This window comes from Thermobia domestica, chromosome 10 (assembly GCF_964235325.1).
Source record: "Thermobia domestica chromosome 10, izTheDome1.hap1.1, whole genome shotgun sequence".
NCBI classification, from domain to species: Eukaryota; Metazoa; Arthropoda; class Insecta; order Zygentoma; family Lepismatidae; genus Thermobia; species Thermobia domestica.
In genome coordinates, this window is record NC_137463.1 from 228,809,054 (window position 1) to 228,827,470 (window position 18,417).

The 18,417-nt window shown below is 38.7% G+C and overlaps 1 protein-coding gene across 1 annotated transcript; it reads right to left on the bottom strand.

Annotated features, from left to right (window-relative positions):
* Window positions 1-6,872: 6,872 nt before the first annotated feature.
* Window positions 6,873-16,711, bottom strand: LOC145661825 (uncharacterized). Its single transcript, XM_081727163.1, has 3 exons — window positions 16,655-16,711; window positions 15,473-15,786; window positions 6,873-6,940 (listed from the first exon to the last, which is right to left on the bottom strand). The coding sequence occupies exons 2-3, from the start codon at window positions 15,726-15,728 to the stop codon at window positions 6,873-6,875; spliced, it is 324 nt and encodes a 107-aa protein (XP_081583289.1). The 5' UTR covers window positions 15,729-15,786; window positions 16,655-16,711.
* Window positions 16,712-18,417: the final 1,706 nt, after the last annotated feature.

Sequence of the window (18,417 nt, forward strand, 5' to 3'; positions counted from 1 at the left end):
CCTACACCTTATCATGGGATCCGAACCACATGAGCCTCCAGTGGGTTTCCTACGCCGAAGGTACGTACGCCAGCCATAGAGCTAAGAGGAAATTCTTTCTCTAAAGTTTGGCGGATGATATTCTGTGTTCAGCCCTGACTAGATTAGTACACAGACGATCGTCTATTAACTGAACCTTCATTTATCTAAAACAAGATGCGATCACTGAATGTGGATCCAGTTACTATGTTAACACTCCATGTGTCACCATCTTGGGATTTGAGTTAATGGCACACAGGCTGTAAGTTGTCCTGCGAGGATCTTTATCGAAGACTCCGCGAGACAATCGACAGAGTTCGCCTTGCGTCCACAATGAACTGTGAAACCAGTCAACATGGGGATAAGGTGAGTGGCACCTAGCAGTTAGGGGAGTTACATATACTTACAGATCTTTAAATTTAATGACCACCTGGTGAAATAGTGTAAGGACTGCTAAGACGTTCTTTCACCTTCCGTACAGTACTGAATCGGCGCGACTGGGATGTAATGAGATGTTTATATTCGTCCGCTAGTATAAGTAACTAAGGTGTATGTAATGCGGCCGTCAGTCCCAACATAGCTGAGGGGTGTCGCAATACTGGATATGCCATTCTATGGCGTCTAAGATGTTCAATGCGGTTGAGATTCGGAGACGAACTATTCCTGCACAGAATATGTGTGATAGCTACTTGCATTATAAGACACCATAACTATAGGGGAAAGGTGCAACAAGTGGCGTATATCCAGTCAGCCATTGACACCATTCACGAGAACTCCAGTTGCTCGTGCAGTTTGTCAAAAACGCACACGCCCATCACGAAATGTAATATATATATGATCAGACTTTAAAGCGTTCTATCGTCCAAATCCTATGTTCATTGCAACAGACGAGGAGTTGCTGTTCTCGAGCGACACGGGGAATTGGAGTACCACATATGTGCTAGTGCATGGCTTATGGTCATGGGGATATGCTTTCGAGTTGACTACGGCTGTGTTAAATATGTAGCTGTTCCTGTGAATCAAGACCAGACTCACTCCCTGACAACAACCTTTCGTGTCCTGAGCGAACTGTCATGCGACTACCATGGCATGTGACCAACCACTACTGGGGTGCGCACTGCGTAGTCATGAAACTTATGTAGCTATAAGATCGAATCCACTGTTTTGATGGATGGTAATAGCTCAGTGATAGGTGAATGTGCATATACAGCTATTGCCACAAAAAGTATAATTACAGTGATACGAATTTATAATCAACCCATCACTGTTCCTATGTAGTAGAGTTTGTATTGGTAACCCAATTACAGATTATTTTTTTAAATTTCATGATTCAAATTTCTGGCCATTGAGCAAATGAGAGAGAAAATAATTTTTTCATGAGCTCTTGGAGCTGTTTAATTTTTGACATATTACTACTGTTGTACACTTGTTCAAATTTGCCTTAGGGGACCCGGGCTTTGCCAAAAAATTGGCTAGTCGACTTTTTATTTATTTTTCATTATCGTACAATATGGAGTTCTTGAGTTCTGACGGATATAGAGCAGAGACGGAGATTTTATTTTATTTTGTTCAGCATCGATCTTCAATTTATGATAAAATTTTACATGAGCATCACATTATAGATGTCATGCAAATACTAAGGGTGTTGGGAAAGTCATGTCTATGGTAGGCTCAATGTAATCACCCTCCAGTTCTACACATCGTCAACATTTTGTTTCAAGTGACTCAACGCCTTCAACATAAAAAGATTTCTCCTTGGAGTCAAAGAACTGAATCACAACATCCGTTACCTGCTTGTCGCTTGAAAATAGCTGGCCCCTGAGGCATTTGTTCAAATGACGAAACAGATAATAATGACTTGGGGCTAGGTCAGGACTGTGTGGTGGGTAGAAAAGTTGAGTCATTCCCTGTTCTCTGATAGCAGCCTGCGCAAGATGGGATGTGTGTCCATAGCATTGTCATGAAGCAAAATTCGACGATTGTCACCTCCGTGTCGTTTATTCTGAACTGCTCGTTGTAAAGTGTTTTTTTGTAAGTAGTCCCTGTGATCGTATGTCCCTTTGATATAGCTTCAAGCAAAAGAATTCCTGTCCTGTCCCAGAAAACAATTACCATAAGCTTGCCAGCCGATTTCTGTGCCCTGATTTTTTGAGTTGGTGACCCCTGATGCTTCCTCTGTACGGGCTCTTGTTTAGATTCTGGGTCATACTAGTAAGCCCATGTTTCATCCCCTGCCACTGCATGCTGGTAGAAGTAATTATCTCCTTCCATAAAGTCCAACTTTTCCTGATACATTTGCCGCCGAGTTTGGTTCTGAAAAACGTTCCAATTGTGAGGAACCCATCTGGAACAGACATTTGTGAGCCGAAGGTGCTGGTGTAGAATATCCCAAACACTATGAATATCAATCCTTACTTCCTCTGCTATTTCACTAATCTTTTTTCGTCGATCGGACATTACCAATTTTTATTTAATTTCCACGACTTCAGGTGAAGTTGGTGAAGGGCTAAAGTACGAGACTAAGGAGAACGTGGTAGAATTTCCATTTTGTGAGTTTGTAAGGTCTGAATAGTTGTAGCAGTGGTATGTTGTTAAGCATTTTCGTGTTGCAAACAAATGTCCCTCGAACCAGGTTCAGGACATTTCATCAAACAACACCGTAGCAAAACATTAGCAAGTACTATTCACAGTTGGGCTAGTGGTCAGAATATCTTTATACTCGTAAATGACCACATCCATTTTTTCTTCTCTTCAAAAAAGCAAAATCTTACAGGCGTCTGTGATCTTTTTAAAATCTAATAGAGAATGAATGTGATATTGTTCGCTTGGTTTCTTACTCAGAGCGAAAATAGTGTACCGTATCTAAGGCATTCCCAGTAACTATCTGACCAATAAAGTACCTTCTAATTTTTCAGATCTTGACTGGCATCTATCTATCAAACTTCAGTGTTTGCATCAACTGATACAGGACTTATCTTGGGGATAATTTTCAGAAGTTCAAGAAGAAAAAACGATAGACAATTTTACGAATAATTTCTTTACTAGCGTCAACTGTACCCTACTTTGTCTTTCACACTTGGTAAATCATTTCTTGCTATAAACTGCACACATTCGACAGTGAATGTCAAGTGGTTAAATACCTCAAAATTGAAGAAGAATAGTACCGATTGTATCTCGTACATTCATTCACTCTGTGAGTGGCACCACTTTACTATACTTCAAAGTTTCAGCCAGACTAACAGCTAGTAGCTAACACCAGGGGAGGGCAAGTAAGTTTCAAGAGAGAGGAGCAGGGAACATTTATGTCATCCAAATCCTGGCATCGAGCCTGTCTTCAGCTGTCAAAACAAAATTTTCCTTTGTGTTCTGTGATGTGCGGTAAAGATTAGTGCAGAACAAGTATGCAAAATTTTCTTTCTGACTATATTAGCAGATACAGGTGGTTATCAAAATAATGGAAATATCTAAAGAAAATGCATCTTATGAAGTGAAACCACAGTTATGATGCAGAACAGCTCTGATTTCTCGTGGAATGGAGACATGTATGTCATGAGTTGTTTCCAGAAAATGGCGAGAGTACTCAACCAGACAAAGGAGAATACATCTCTAGAAGAGCTCCAGAGATTATATATTAACTGAATCAGAGTAGTTCAACTGATGAAGCGAAATAACTCCGAGGACATCGATAGACCATCAAAAGACCGAGATCTACAACCAAGCAGAGAGTTTTTCTTGGTGAACTCCATACAACATTCAACTACACCCATCCACAGCATAACCGGGAGAAAGAGCATTGTTACCTACAGACGTGTTCAAATTATTAGACTCAATCTCAAAAAATGCACTTGAAGTTGCAGTCCTAATTTTGGAATTCTATAACATGTAATTTAATGGTTAAACCACCAATATATGATCCTTCATTTGTTTATTGTACAATTGAAGTGGTGATATCACCGTTGAACAGCAGATGGTAGTAGTGGAGGGGGAAAGTTCTGAAAGTAGTGTTTCAGTTGTAGACAGCTATTGTGGTTTCTATTAACAAATTACAATTTGAAGTGTTGTAGTTGCAGTCGTAAGCAGTTACAACATTGAAAGCGTTCAACAGTTCGGATGGGCCAGTTTAAAGTGATCATGACATGTTTTGTATATTGATATTTTATTCTGTGAAGTCCTGTAATCGCGGCATAATGGGAAAAACCAAAGAAACTTCTTCGCGTAAAGTGGAAGTTATCAAAACACTTCTGGTGGAAGGAAGATATACACAACGACAAATTGCTAGTAGAGTTGGGGTAGGGAAAAGAATCTGTGAGTGGAATCTCTGTTGCAAAGAGCAAGAAGCAAATGTATCAGCAAAATAGGATTAGGAAGTGTGGGCGAAAACCAAAGCTATCGCTAAGAGGTATCAGAAAACTAAAAAGATTGGCGCGTGGAAACAGAAGTGCAAATTCTAGACTTAAGCATAAAATGGCTGAGTATGGTGCAGAGATTTCGAAGGATTCTGTGTTCGAAGTGTTCGAAGGATTCTGTGTGATGAGGGAATAAAAGCACACAGGCCAAGAAAGAAAGCAAAAATTACTCCAACCATGGCAAAGAAGCGCCTCGAATGGGCACGAGACCTAGCACATTGGACTGCTGATGGTTAGAGAATAGTGTCTTCTCAGTAATGAATCATGTGCCTGTGTGTCTGATGAATGTTCACAATATGTACGACGTCGGCCTGGGGAGGAATTCAAGTTGAAATGTGGGGCCGCGGTGGCTCAGTGGTAGAGCGTTCACCTCTGGTGTTAGGGGTCCCGGGTTCGATCCCAGCCCCCGCCAAGTGAACTTTGTGGTGGACAAACACCGTGTGCGTGGGTTTTCTCGGGGTTCTCCCGTTTCCTCCCACTTTCTTCATTCCACCATTTCATTCATTACTCATCATCACCGTCTCCTTTAGCCTAACCGGCATAACCGTAGGACGTAAAACAAAGATTTCATTTCATTTTTCAAGTTGGAATGTCTCCAACAAACCGTGAAGCATCCTATTTCAGTCATAGTGTGGGGTCTGTCTTCGGGTCTGGGAGACTGTACATATATATATATAGTAGAGGGAACAATGAAGCACGACCAATACCTACAAGTTTTTCAAGAAGAACTGCTTCCCCAGACTGCAGTCTGGTTTGATGTCGCACACTTCATGTTTATGCATGACGAAGCTCAATGCCATCGAGCCAAAGCTAAGACAAAATTCTTCGAGGACAACAAAATTACTGCTCTTCTGTGGCCGGGCAATACTCTCGATATGAACCCGATTGAAAACCTTTCGAGCTTCATGAAGGAAAAGCTAACGAAGAAACACATTACAACCAAACATTGATTTGATCGAGAAGATCAATAATTTGTGGTATTACGATGCTGAACTGAAGGCGAAATGTGCTAAACTCGTACATATACCACGAAGGATAAAAGACTTCATAAAGAATAAGGGATTTCATTCGAAATACTAATCTCTGTGTGACAGATCAATTCCCTGTAAGTATTCCATTGCATTTTTCTGTTTCCAATTTGGATATACATACTGTATAGTACCTAGGTAATTATGTGTGAATGTCACGTAAGCATTTGTTTTATTGATATTGAAAAGCATGTGCTACACACACTAGGATTTAGGACAGAATTACAGAGCAGTAATTTAAACTAAGTTCGAAGTATTTTCTCACGTAATATTGTTAGAACAGTAAAATGTTCAGAAACTGAATGTTAAGTCTAACAATTTGAACAGGTCCGTAGCTGTTTGTGTGACCCTCAAATTACACATGCTGACATTTTGGCTGTATATGTTGTATAGATTTTGCCGACAGTTATCAGCATGGGAACATAAGCTTCTTGTTTTGCGTTAGTGAGCACCACACAACAAATTAATAGAACTCTCGTCCCTTGTAGGGCCATAAACCCAAGCTAGAACTCCGGCCTTACCAGACCCACATACTAAATTAGAAATCTGACCTTTGTTAGGATAAACGAAATTATGTCAAAACTGAAGATGCCTCTGTCAGAGAAACAGGGCGTATCAAAGTAGGAGAGAATGAAGTCGTACTCAACACTAAAGAAGCACACAAAACCATGAAATATAGCAGAAGGAAAGAAAATCCACGCGACAAGATGATGTCATATAGGTTATACCCAGGAAGAACAAAGGAAAGGAAAAGTAAACCAACTTAAGAAAACCCAGTATAAAGATCAAAAACCAGTGCTAATGTCAAAAGGAGGGAAACACACTCCAATCAAACTCTGGAGGAACTTGGAGCCGAACATTCGCCAAAAAAGGGTTCGTTTCACCAACATAGTTCGTGTAAACACGAAGGGCCTACGCCCCTTCTTAAGATCTTTGGATCAGTATGAATATATTGTCAAACTCATGTCAAAGGGATTAAATACATTAGATGACATTTTCAAAGTATCCAAAAATCAAGCCAGACCGATGGACTGTCACAGAATTGCTACCAGTACAGGTATCTGAAAAAATAGTAACCTGAGATGAAGTATGCTTTCGCTGAGAAATCACACGTCAACGACTGCAATTTAATCGCAAACTACTCTGCCACTTACTATAAGAAAGGACATCGAACTGGTAGCATGCTCTACCCTTCCAAACCTTCGGAGATACAATCTCAGAACCAAATTTTCATAATCAGAAAGGACTTTGAAAGAAATAACTCAGCTAGTGTGCAGAACAACGACAAAACACATCACCAGAACATAGTCCAAAAGAAGTATAAGCAACAAATTTGTAGAAAGAAAAAAGAATATTACAACAAATCACAGAGCAAATAGAATTTACCATAAATAAAATAGTTTCGTGATTAACACCTATACTATACGCCACCACATCGCAGAATACAGTGGCGTATTTTATGGACGACCGAGGCTACCGGCGGTAGCCCTGCAACATTAATAAAGAAAGTTAATTTAACACGCATAAATTAATTTAAAATAATACGTTTACAATTTATTATTTTTTTTTCATGGTACTAGTTTCTCTATATTTTCGCAAACGTGAATACGGACTAAGGCAGCCGTTAACGCTTAGAACGCAATCCCTCTCGCTTTCGTAAACAGTGATGATTTGACAACTCCTGGGAAACTGCAGTTGTCTGCCAGGAGAGAGGAACATGTAACTGCTTGCGCGCTTTTTTGTCTGTACTAATTTCATCTAGTAAGAGTTTTCTGATAGGAACCACGACGCGTACACAACACTTGACATGCACTTTAACTTAGTTGTAGAAGGACAGGTAGAAATTGGTACGCGCAGTACAGTACTCAGTTCCGTCAGCGAGAATGATGGAGGATATTTGCTCCGAATTCTGAGTTTCAGTACTGACTCCAGGGCTTTAATAACGAGATCTCCGGATTGAGTGGGCCATGGAAAGTTTTGTAGAATCATCCCGATGTATGTGGTTGTTTAAATGTCCATATAACCACTGGTAGCAATGCACCCTGTGAACATAACTACATGATCCATAGAATACCAGGAAATTGTGGCCCGTAGTATCACAGAGCCGTACGTTAGAGCCAATCATCGGCGGTCTAGTTTGCATGTTCCCAGCACCATTTCTTTAGCGTTTATGGGAAGTCTGATTACCAGTTTGGAAATTGCAATCCGATGGCGGATGTTCAAGTTATGCAACTCGTATCGTATACAACTGTGATTGTCATAATAGGCTACTCCAAGTAGTGATTGAGTTCCTCAGTCACTTTTTTTAGCATTTACTCTACGTTTCTTGATGACTATCCTATAATGTTTAGCAATCCCTGTCACCATAGCTTGTTACCCACCCACCATTCTCTTCTACGATGTTGTTCTGTAGGTCATTATCACCTTGACACTGTTCCACGTAACTTACTTAACATGCTGGTCACCTTAGATGCATTTGAGACAACTAATTGCGCATTCACAATTTGACATCTTTGAAACTTAGAGCGATCTCCCATTTTGCATCACCACCGTCTTCCCGCTTCAACAAACCTCCGTTTTACACCATCAGACGTATTATAGATGATCACCAAATAGACACAATTTACAGCGACTAGACAATGTACGTTATTAACACCTAACACCTCTTGCGTGTTGCAAACTACAGGCCTTTCCATTATATTAATAAACACCTGTACGTAATACCAATATACACCAGTTGAGTGGCAGTAGGTATATACTTAAGATGGAGTGGAGAGTCAAACGGAACCGCATTGCTGTGATTGCAGTGTACAAGTGAAACCAGATACAAGTGGAGGTTTGGAAGCTCTTAAAACCTGTGCAAATCACAAAAATAAAAAAGAGAAATGTATCGCGCCATTAACCGGCAGAATAAGACGATCTTTGTTGCCAATAGCGTAGCTAGGCACCCCCGTATTGCTTGGATAAGCCTACCAGGGAAAATCTCTGACTTCTAAATGAACATGTCTGCTCGCAGATGTAGGTTAACTTGCTAGCACTCAGGACTTCGATCCGGCTGGGAAGTGGGATACATCGCAATTTGTGAATCAAAGTAAAGGGACGAACAAACTGTCCACGATAGAGAAAGTACGGGCCGGATGCATCTAGGGTGCCGGTCCAAAACTTAGGCCAAACGGCCGCACTACGTCTTGTCAACAAGTGAAGTATGGAAGTAGATCTAATATATAATATAAGTCTAATTATATATATATATATATATATATATATATATATATATATATATATATATATATATATATATATATATATATATATATATATATATATATATATACTAGGTGTGTCAAAATGTATAGAAAATTTATTTTCAAGTATACAAGATTATATTTCTGTAAAAAGTAATGTTATGTTCTCTCAACAGGTGGCAGCATAATCATCAGTCCAGCTGCGAAACTCGTTAGTGGTGAGAGAGAGTAACATTGACATGGTGGACAGATGTTTAAGTAGTATTGGGGATACTCTGCCGAACTCTTAATAATCCAATTTTGGGTCTCCATGGACCATAATGAATGAATTAGGGATGCTTTTGGCCGGGATTACGTCACCTATTGAAATTTTGCTTATGCTTATTCAGGGGCCGCACGTTGGTGTAAATGAATCAGAGGTACCTTGGTCCTGCTATGACGTCATTGAATTGGGAGTATTGGATCAGAGGTCATGATGATTCTTTAAAATTACTAAAAATATGGTCTTGATGATTCATTACGTTATGAAATAGTACAGGTTTATGAATGCTTTCGTTCCCTTTTATGGCATAAAATTTGGAGATTGTTATGCATGGACTAACACGGATGCAAATGAAATCTTTTAGTTTTACGTCCCACGCTTATGCCATTTAGGCTAAAGGAGATGGTGACGATAAGAAAGGAATGAAAGTGTGGGAGAAAATTGGAGCATAATGTTGCCCACCACAAAACTATTTTCGAGGTGTTTAAATCAGGGACCACATACAGCAGAGGTGAACGCTCTACCACTGAGCCACCGCACCTCTACTGGTATGAATGAATTAGAGGTAGTTGGTTCGAGCTAATATGTTCGTTTGACGTCACTGAACTGGGATTTTTAGCTTGGAACTTATGATGGCTTGTTTCGTTCCCTTTTATGAGTATAAAATTTCCAAAACAAGGTTTGATCTCTTTCTTGATGACCTATTACATTATGAATTAGTAGACCTCAGTAATAGTATAAATTAGTATTAGTATTAATATGAAACTCGAAAACTTTGGAGTTCCTCCGTGGCTAACCGGTTAGCGTATGCGTCTTTAACGTGAGAGACCAGGGTTCGATTCCCGGAAGAAGCTCATGCGGTTCGGATTGTTATCCCTTTGATGAGATGGACTAACACTGGTGCAAATGAAAAATCTTTACTTTTACGTCCCACGATTAGGTTAAAGGAGACGGTGACGATGAGAAAGGAATGAAAGTGTGGGAGGAAACTGGAGCATGGCAGGGATCACTCAGGACACATAAGATCACATTGATTTACATCAGGAGTTGGGGAAGGGGGGGGGGCGTATAGGACCTTGTACTCTTTGATGAGTATAAAAAATATTAAAATTTGGACTTTTTTAACTTATCCTATTATCTTTCACGAGACATTTTTGTTGTATAATAGAGTACAATGGTTTACTTTTTGGGAGTTATCGTTTCCTTTGGAGCCTTATTACGTTATATGGAGGGATATTTAAAATTATTCCCTTAAATTTAATAAGTACTTTGTGAACCAATTTGTTCCGCTTTAGGGATGAACCTTGCAATCGTCCCGAGTTCAATTCTTGGAAATGTTGAATTTAATGTCCCCGCCGATGATGAGAAATGATGAAATGAGAAAACATCATAAACTTACTTGACTGAGGATTGAAGCAGGGACCTCATACAGTAGAGACAAGCGCTAAGCGACCGTACACGTGTGTTGATTACTATGCAATGGTCCCGAGTTTGATTCTTGGTGCTAACGTTAGAAAAATTTAACGTCCCACTTGAAACGATGATGAGAGATGAGAAAATATCATAAACTTACTTGCTTGCGGATTGAAGCAGAGACCTCACATATCAGACATAAGAGCTGAGTCACCGTACTCCATTGAGAAGTACAGTTTGTTGATTACTATGTAATGGTCCCGAGTTCGATTTTTTTTTGTTAGTTTCAGTGCGAACAGTTTCGCGTATGAAAAGAAGACGAGCGGATTTAAACAGATTATGTTACATTACACATTTCATTGCGAACAGTTTACACTAGGTTTATGTTTCATATAGAAAGATAGAAGATCTGTGTTGTCATCTTTTTTTTACTTCGTGTACGACTTTGACCTTGAAGAAAACCTTGCTGACAGTGCTAAGCATTGGCGTATACACATAAACTTATTGTTTAGTTGGCTGTATTTAGAGATGAATCAGACATTTAAGGTTGTTGGTTCGAATCTAGTTGTGTTCGCTGTAACTCAGTGCCTGAGCAATACTTACCGAGATTTTCCAGTGTTGCCAACACTATCAGAATGAATCGATTCATTTAGTCGGAGCAGTTTCGTGACGAAAACTGATTTTTGTTTTGCACAGAAAATTTTTTCTGAAACAGAATTTTGTTTGTACATAAAAATTTTTTTCTGAAACAGAATTTTGTTTGTACATAAAAATTTTTTTCTGAAACAGTTTTTGTTTTGTACACAAAAAATTTCTGAAACAGAATTTTGTTTTCGTACACAAAAAATTTTTCTGTAAACATTTTTTTTTCGTAAAATACACAAAAATTTTCTGAATCATTTTTTTTTCGTACACTAAAAATTTTTCTGAAACAGAATTTTATTTTGTACACATTTTTTTTTATTTCGTACATGAAAAAAAAGTTCTGAAACAAAAATTTAGTTTGATTTTTTTTCGTAAAACATTGATTTATTTTACCGGTAAACTGATTCAGAAAAAAAGAAATTGAAATCGCAGTACAGGAAAATAATTTGATTTTAGGATGTGAAATAAAACACAGAATCATGTTTTTGTACATTTATTTTTAGCATGTGAAACAGAATACAGAATTTCTTTTTCTTCAAAGGAAGACGTGTCCGTGACGGGTACAAATTCTGTAAAGAGAAAATAAAAACATATGAATATGCATGATAATATTTATTTTGTTTCCTGTGAAAGAAGAAAAACAGATTATTAACATAAACTAACTGATCAAGAGAGTAATGTGAGAAAAAGAAAAGCAAATGTGACGTACCTGAATTCCTTTTTTTTCTCCATGGGTTTCTGCAAGGTGATGTCATCTGAGTTTGTCTCCGCTCGTGCATCGTTGAAGCATGTCCCGTGCACCGTCTTGATTCTTTGCCCCGTCTTTGGGAGGTGATGTTGGTGGGATTAGGGAAAAATATGGCTGTTATTCTGTTCTGGCTTTTTTATACCCATAGGGCAATGTCTCGTATGTGTCTGGTATTAATCGGCGTTTTTTATAGTTGAAGCTGTACTTCTTTTCTTCAGGTTTTGTGACAAGATGATGATCGTGGGTTCTGTAAATTTTGTGCGGCGTGCTAATGGAGATTTTTTCACTCGATTGATTTATGATCATTTGCTCCAGACTATTAAAATTTAACTTTTGACTTGCAGTATAATTGAGTGTAAACCCACGAATTTTGCATACATAACTGGTTGATTTCGTGTCGGGGTTGTAGATTTCCAAGGCGTACTGTTTTGGGCCACCAGACACGAATTTTTTAATGTATGCTTTTGGTCCAATTGATTCCAGTTCATTTGACATTGAACCAAGAAATACTTCTGGTTCTATTGTGGGCTGTGATGGTCGCTGCGTGAATATCACGGAATCTGTATCGAAATATAGTACTCTTTCTTGCAGCAGTTCTAAATATTTGTAGAGTTCCAGACGAGCTTGACACGTTGTAAATGCTCCAAGGACAACATTAGCATTGTGATTTTGTACTGGAACATCATCTTCATACTGCCAATAAAGGTATAACAACGAATCGTTAACAGGTAAAATTTGGTTGACTTTTATGTCTGGAGCAGTTAATTTCTGATACAGTTCTTTGGGGTCGTTAATGATGGTCGTTTGGCTGAAATTGTCTCTTATAGCGAGTCGTCCCCAGAAGGCATTCAAACAGAGTTTTGCAAGACTACGACGTGCTGAATTTGTCACTATATTTGCTGCATCCAAAGTTATGCCTTCCCGTTTTTGTACCATTTGGATATACTGCTGCTTTTCTTCTTCGGTGACGCAATTGACAGGCCAACCAGAAGCTTCCAGCTTCGATTTCAAAAATGTGTTAATGTATTCGCTGAATAATCCGCCAGTCTTGGTTTCTGGATCATATACGGTGATGTCGTAATCCCAAATTTCGTAAATTTCAATGACTTGATACCCAAGTTCAATGGCTTTTTGAATTTCATAGGACACCCATGTTCCTGTTAGACTTCGTTCACTGTCCGAATGTGCACATTCAGAATCTTGATTTAATGCTGTGGCACAGGCAGCACAAAGTGGAAACAACAACTTCTTATTTGAGCGAAATGGCAGCACTGGATGAAACACATTTCTGCTAGGCAAAATCTTCAACTTGACTAATCCGTTGACATCTTGAATGTCGGGCATTTCTGGATCTCCCTGTAGATATATTCGTGGATGCCCTATTGGATACCGTCCACATTTATTCACATAAGGATACAGGGAGACGATATCCAAGAATTTTATTTCTTCGCCTTCATTTTCATTTGCGACGTGATACAATTTAATGGCATTAACACGGCCACCATAGAAACTGTCTCTTGGATTTAATGGTGTCTTATTAATATAAGGATGTGTGCTTAAAGAAGAGGCCAATGCTGGATTGGATTTTAACACTTGACGAAATTCACATTCCCACATTTCATGTATTTTATATCCCATGGATCGTAATAACTTCATTTTACGCTGTGTTCTCTCGTAGCGATAGTTCATCGTTTCTTCGGAGTTCTCATAAATGGGTTGATCACGGCCTGTAGGGACACATAGAGGACAGCCGTGAATTTTGCAGCCTTCAAATTCATACACGTGTTCCTCTTTAGTGTCGGGATCTTTGTAGTAACCGTCCAGATGAAAACCAGCAACATAAACTTCTTTACCTTTGGCCGCATGCAGAATTGAATGACCCTCTTTTTCTTCCATGTAGGCAAGCCACTGCAAAGCAATCCGTGACTGATTGTTTCTGTGACGGTATCCTCGTGCAGGAAGAATGCTAATAGTATTGGGTTTTAAGAAATTTCGTCGAAATACTAAATTGCACGCACTCGCCAAAGTGATAGTCTCCAGGAAAGGATTGACGTGAGTTTCTTGTTCAAAAGTGGTCATGAAAGATATACAAGCCATTCGAAGTACGTTGACGTCCTGAACACAATAGTTCACCAATTCTTTTTGGAAAATAAACGTATCGTTCTGGTGTTCGTTGTACCATGTCATGAATTTTTCTCGTTCATCCACTTTCATTTCATCTGCACCATAATAATGGATGTCCGGTAATTTTCCCACATACGTTTGATTTGCAGCAGTATTAAAAAAGTGTGGAAAATATCCTTTGGTCGCTCGTAAATGAAATGCCTTGGATAATTTACTTAAAGCCATTGGCATGAAATTTAAGGAGTCAATAAACGATAAGTGATTCACTTTCATGCTTAAAATTTTTGCTCCGTTCAAGATCAAAGTAGGTTTCAATTCATGTTCTTCCACTAAAGATTTAAGAATAAAATGACCATCATATCCCTTACAGTTATGTGCCAAAGATACAATAAGTTTGATGTTGGGTCGTGGTTGACGTAAATACGCAAGAAAGGCATTGATCGGATCATCTTGAAAAATATGTTCCCGTTGTCCACAAACTTCACACGGATGATGTATATCTTCATCTTGAACACAGTTGTAACATACTTGTTGAGCCACCAGTAAATTGGGCTTATGAATGAACGTGTCTTCATCGAAGAAAGTATCCTGTGTGGCTTCGATATCATAGAAGACAATCATAGCCTTCTTGGCATGTAACACTGATGGAACTCCAGGTTTTAATTGAGTCGTATCAGGCTTCATGTAGCATTGGTGGGTAGACGTAACGTGTTTACGACACACATTACAAAAATAATCAGTACAATGATGTTTTCTTTCCCCTGTATGGACAAACGAATAAATGCGTAAACATTTGGAACACTGTTTTACCATCTTGCATATTGGTTGGCCTTTATGATATGGTACAGTCAGATGATTTGTATAACATGTTTCACCATAAAATTCACGATTGCATTCTGGGCACTGTTTCTCTGTATTGGTCTTACTGCATGGCGGTTTTTGCAAACATTTCTCACACATGGCCGAACAGTTCTTGACGTGTCTATTTCTGTTATTATATTTTTTGTGGCATGCTACACAATAATATCCAGTAGAAAAAACAGACGTTAATGACGTGATGATGTCATAATGAGAATTGATGCACATTAAATTAATTGGAATCTTGTCTTCGCCACCCGGTCCTTCATACAGAATATCTTCTCCGGAAAAGCTGGTGTATACGGTAAGTTTATAATCGGTCAAGTAGCGTTGCAATTGTCGCAATTCTTCCACAGATCCCCCATGATCTAAATTCACTGATGATCTGGATAAAAGTTCATGCACGGCTGGGAGAACGACACATTTGCTCTGGTCCTGATATTGTCTGTACAGTTTCTTGTTCGTATCCTTATATTTCTTTAAACCAATAGCAATCACAATTGCTTACGCTAAACATTTCTTGTCGGTGTTTTTTACACGTAAAATGCCAGTCTTGCGTTTTAATAATTCGTCGTTTGATAAAAGACCTCGACGCATTCTCCCAAATCCACGGGGCACATCCACATGATGAAAATGTACAATGAAAGGTTCGTTCATGAGAAAACTATCGTTACTTTGAAGGATGCGATCAAAGGATGCCCATAAAGTCTCCAGTGTCAGATTACTTGCATGCCGAAAAGATAGATAAAACGGTTTGTTCTTCTCATCATGAGATAAAATCGATAATCCAACCATCGATAATTCGTCGACATTTTCCAATAAGTAATCCAGCATCTGTTGAAAGGAGGCCTGAACCCATTCAACAATATCGGTGCCACTGGTCGGAGCATTAATTTGAATTTCCAGCATTCGTCCTTCGAGATTAAAACGCCGATAATGTCTATTGATTTCTCGCAAGACAGTAAAGCCAGAAGTAGCCATATTCAAATAGGAAAAAGGTAAGGTAAGCAGAAAAGGAATAGGCAAAGAAAACAAATATCTAAAACGAAAAAAAAGCACGAATTAAAATTGAATTCAGAGATCACTACGTTATCAAAATGACTACACGATCAATCCTAAAAAGAATTATCATATCTCAAACAGTTCTACTACTGAAACGTTTTATTGTCGTCATACTGGAAATCAAACCCGGACCAACATCAACATGTAAATGACCTAACTTTCTGTAGTGATAAAAAGAATGAATGAAATTGTTTTCCAACTCAGCTGAGAGAATCATTGTAGTAAGCATTTTCCTCTGACACTGAACTTTAAAACGTATGACGAACATGAAACGAAAACAAAAATCTCATGCGCTTGCTTTTCTCGAGCTAAGACAAGGAATACTCGAATTCGTTTCTCGGCGGGAGATCAGATCCCACATTAAACTGTAGGTCCACGTCTCACGTTGTAGGGAACAAATTCGTGCGTCGTTAATGGTAATTTTCAGAAACTGAGCTAAGTGGCTAGCGTTACGCACCTCTGGCCCGGGTTCAACACCCAGTATGCGCTCAGATTCAACATTAAGCTGTATTCCTACCATTAACGCTGAAGGGACGCTAAAATCAAAATCAACAAATTTCACGTGCTTACTTCTAATGTGTGGGATGTGGCCCCGGGTTCAACACCCAGTATGCGCTCAAATTCAACATTAAGCTGTATTCCTAGCACCCCACTACTGAAGGGACGCTAAACCAAAATCAACAAATTTCTCGCGCTTACTTCTAATGCGTGGGATTCCCGGTCAAGTAAGTGAGGGTTATTTTTCCATTTGCTAAATAATTCATGCTAAACAAAAACAGTGATAACAATGTTATGCTCATTTCAAAAGCACTCCATTGATATTAAGAAACGCAGTTGATACTTACCTCAAATTCAAGGAACGGAGTAAAGTCACGCTGTCACTAGAGGTACACCTTCGTTCATTCAAGATCTTCGTGGAAGTAGGACTTGAAAAATGAAATTAAGAATTTTATTTAGGTCTGAAACGGTTCAACTATAAAGTGACATCACTATCAGCCAATCAGAAACGAGGAAAATGAATCAATGACATCACGAAGAACCAATGAAAACACAGCTTTCATCATGTATCATGAGCCGAAACGTAACGTCTTTTCTCCTTACACATCAATTGTTACGACATCTAGTATCGCAATTTTGATCATGACATCATACTGTTGACTCGTTAGTTTCTTACGACATTCAAATTAACACATCTAAAAATGTGATTCATTTTCCTTAAACTTGATTGAAAAAATGTAACACTCATCGATATGTTACGAAACTGTCTTTGACATAAATGTAAAGTTGAGCTTTAAAAGTCCGTCAGCTGAGAAAAATGCTGATGTAGTATAAGCAGATTCTGCAATTTCACAATAACAAACTTCTATGCTTAACAACGAGCAGAAATGTGTAATGTAACATAATCTGATCATGTTCTTTTCATACGCAAAACTGCTCGCACTGAAGTTGGCATGGTGGCTCAGCGTTTTTTTTTCTAATGTGTGAGGTCTCTGCTTCAATCCTCAGTCAAGTAAGTTTATGATGTTTTCTCATTTCATCATTTCTCATCATCGGCGGGGACATTAAATTCAACATTTCCAAGAATTGAACTCGGGACGATTGCAAGGTTCATCCCTAAAGCGGAACAAATTGGTTCACAAAGTACTTATTAAATTTAAGGGAATAATTTTAAATATCCCTCCATATAACGTAATAAGGCTCCAAAGGAAACGATAACTCCCAAAAAGTAAACCATTGTACTCTATTATACAACAAAAATGTCTCGTGAAAGATAATAGGATAAGTTAAAAAAGTCCAAATTTTAATATTTTTTATACTCATCAAAGAGTACAAGGTCCTATACGCCCCCCCCTTCCCCAACTCCTGATGTAAATCAATGTGATCTTATGTGTCCTGAGTGATCCCTGCCATGCTCCAGTTTCCTCCCACACTTTCATTCCTTTCTCATCGTCACCGTCTCCTTTAACCTAATCGTGGGACGTAAAAGTAAAGATTTTTAATTTGCACCAGTGTTAGTCCATCTCATCAAAGGGATAACAATCCGAACCGCATGAGCTTCTTCCGGGAATCGAACCCTGGTCTCTCACGTTAAAGACGCATACGCTAACCGGTTAGCCACGGAGGAACTCCAAAGTTTTCGAGTTTCATATTAATACTAATACTAATTTATACTATTACTGAGGTCTACTAATTCATAATGTAATAGGTCATCAAGAAAGAGATCAAACCTTGTTTTGGAAATTTTATACTCATAAAAGGGAACGAAACAAGCCATCATAAGTTCCAAGCTAAAAATCCCAGTTCAGTGACGTCAAACGAATATATTAGCTCGAACCAACTACCTCTAATTCATTCATACCAGTAGAGGTGCGGTGGCTCAGTGGTAGAGCGTTCACCTCTGCTGTATGTGGTCCCTGATTTAAACACCTCGAAAATAGTTTTGTGGTGGGCAACATTATGCTCCAATTTTCTCCCACACTTTCATTCCTTTCTTATCGTCACCATCTCCTTTAGCCTAAATGGCATAAGCGTGGGACGTAAAACTAAAAGATTTCATTTGCATCCGTGTTAGTCCATGCATAACAATCTCCAAATTTTATGCCATAAA

Excerpts from the sequence above, each read along its gene's own strand:
- LOC145661825 (XM_081727163.1), bottom strand. The coding sequence starts at position 15,728 with ATGGCTACTTCTGGCTTTACTGTCTTGCGAGAAATCAATAGACATTAT. Across the intron at positions 6,941-15,472 it reads TCTATCTTTTCGGCATGCAA|GGCTACCGCCGGTAGCCTCG; the intron begins GTAATCTGACAC and ends TTAATGTTGCAG.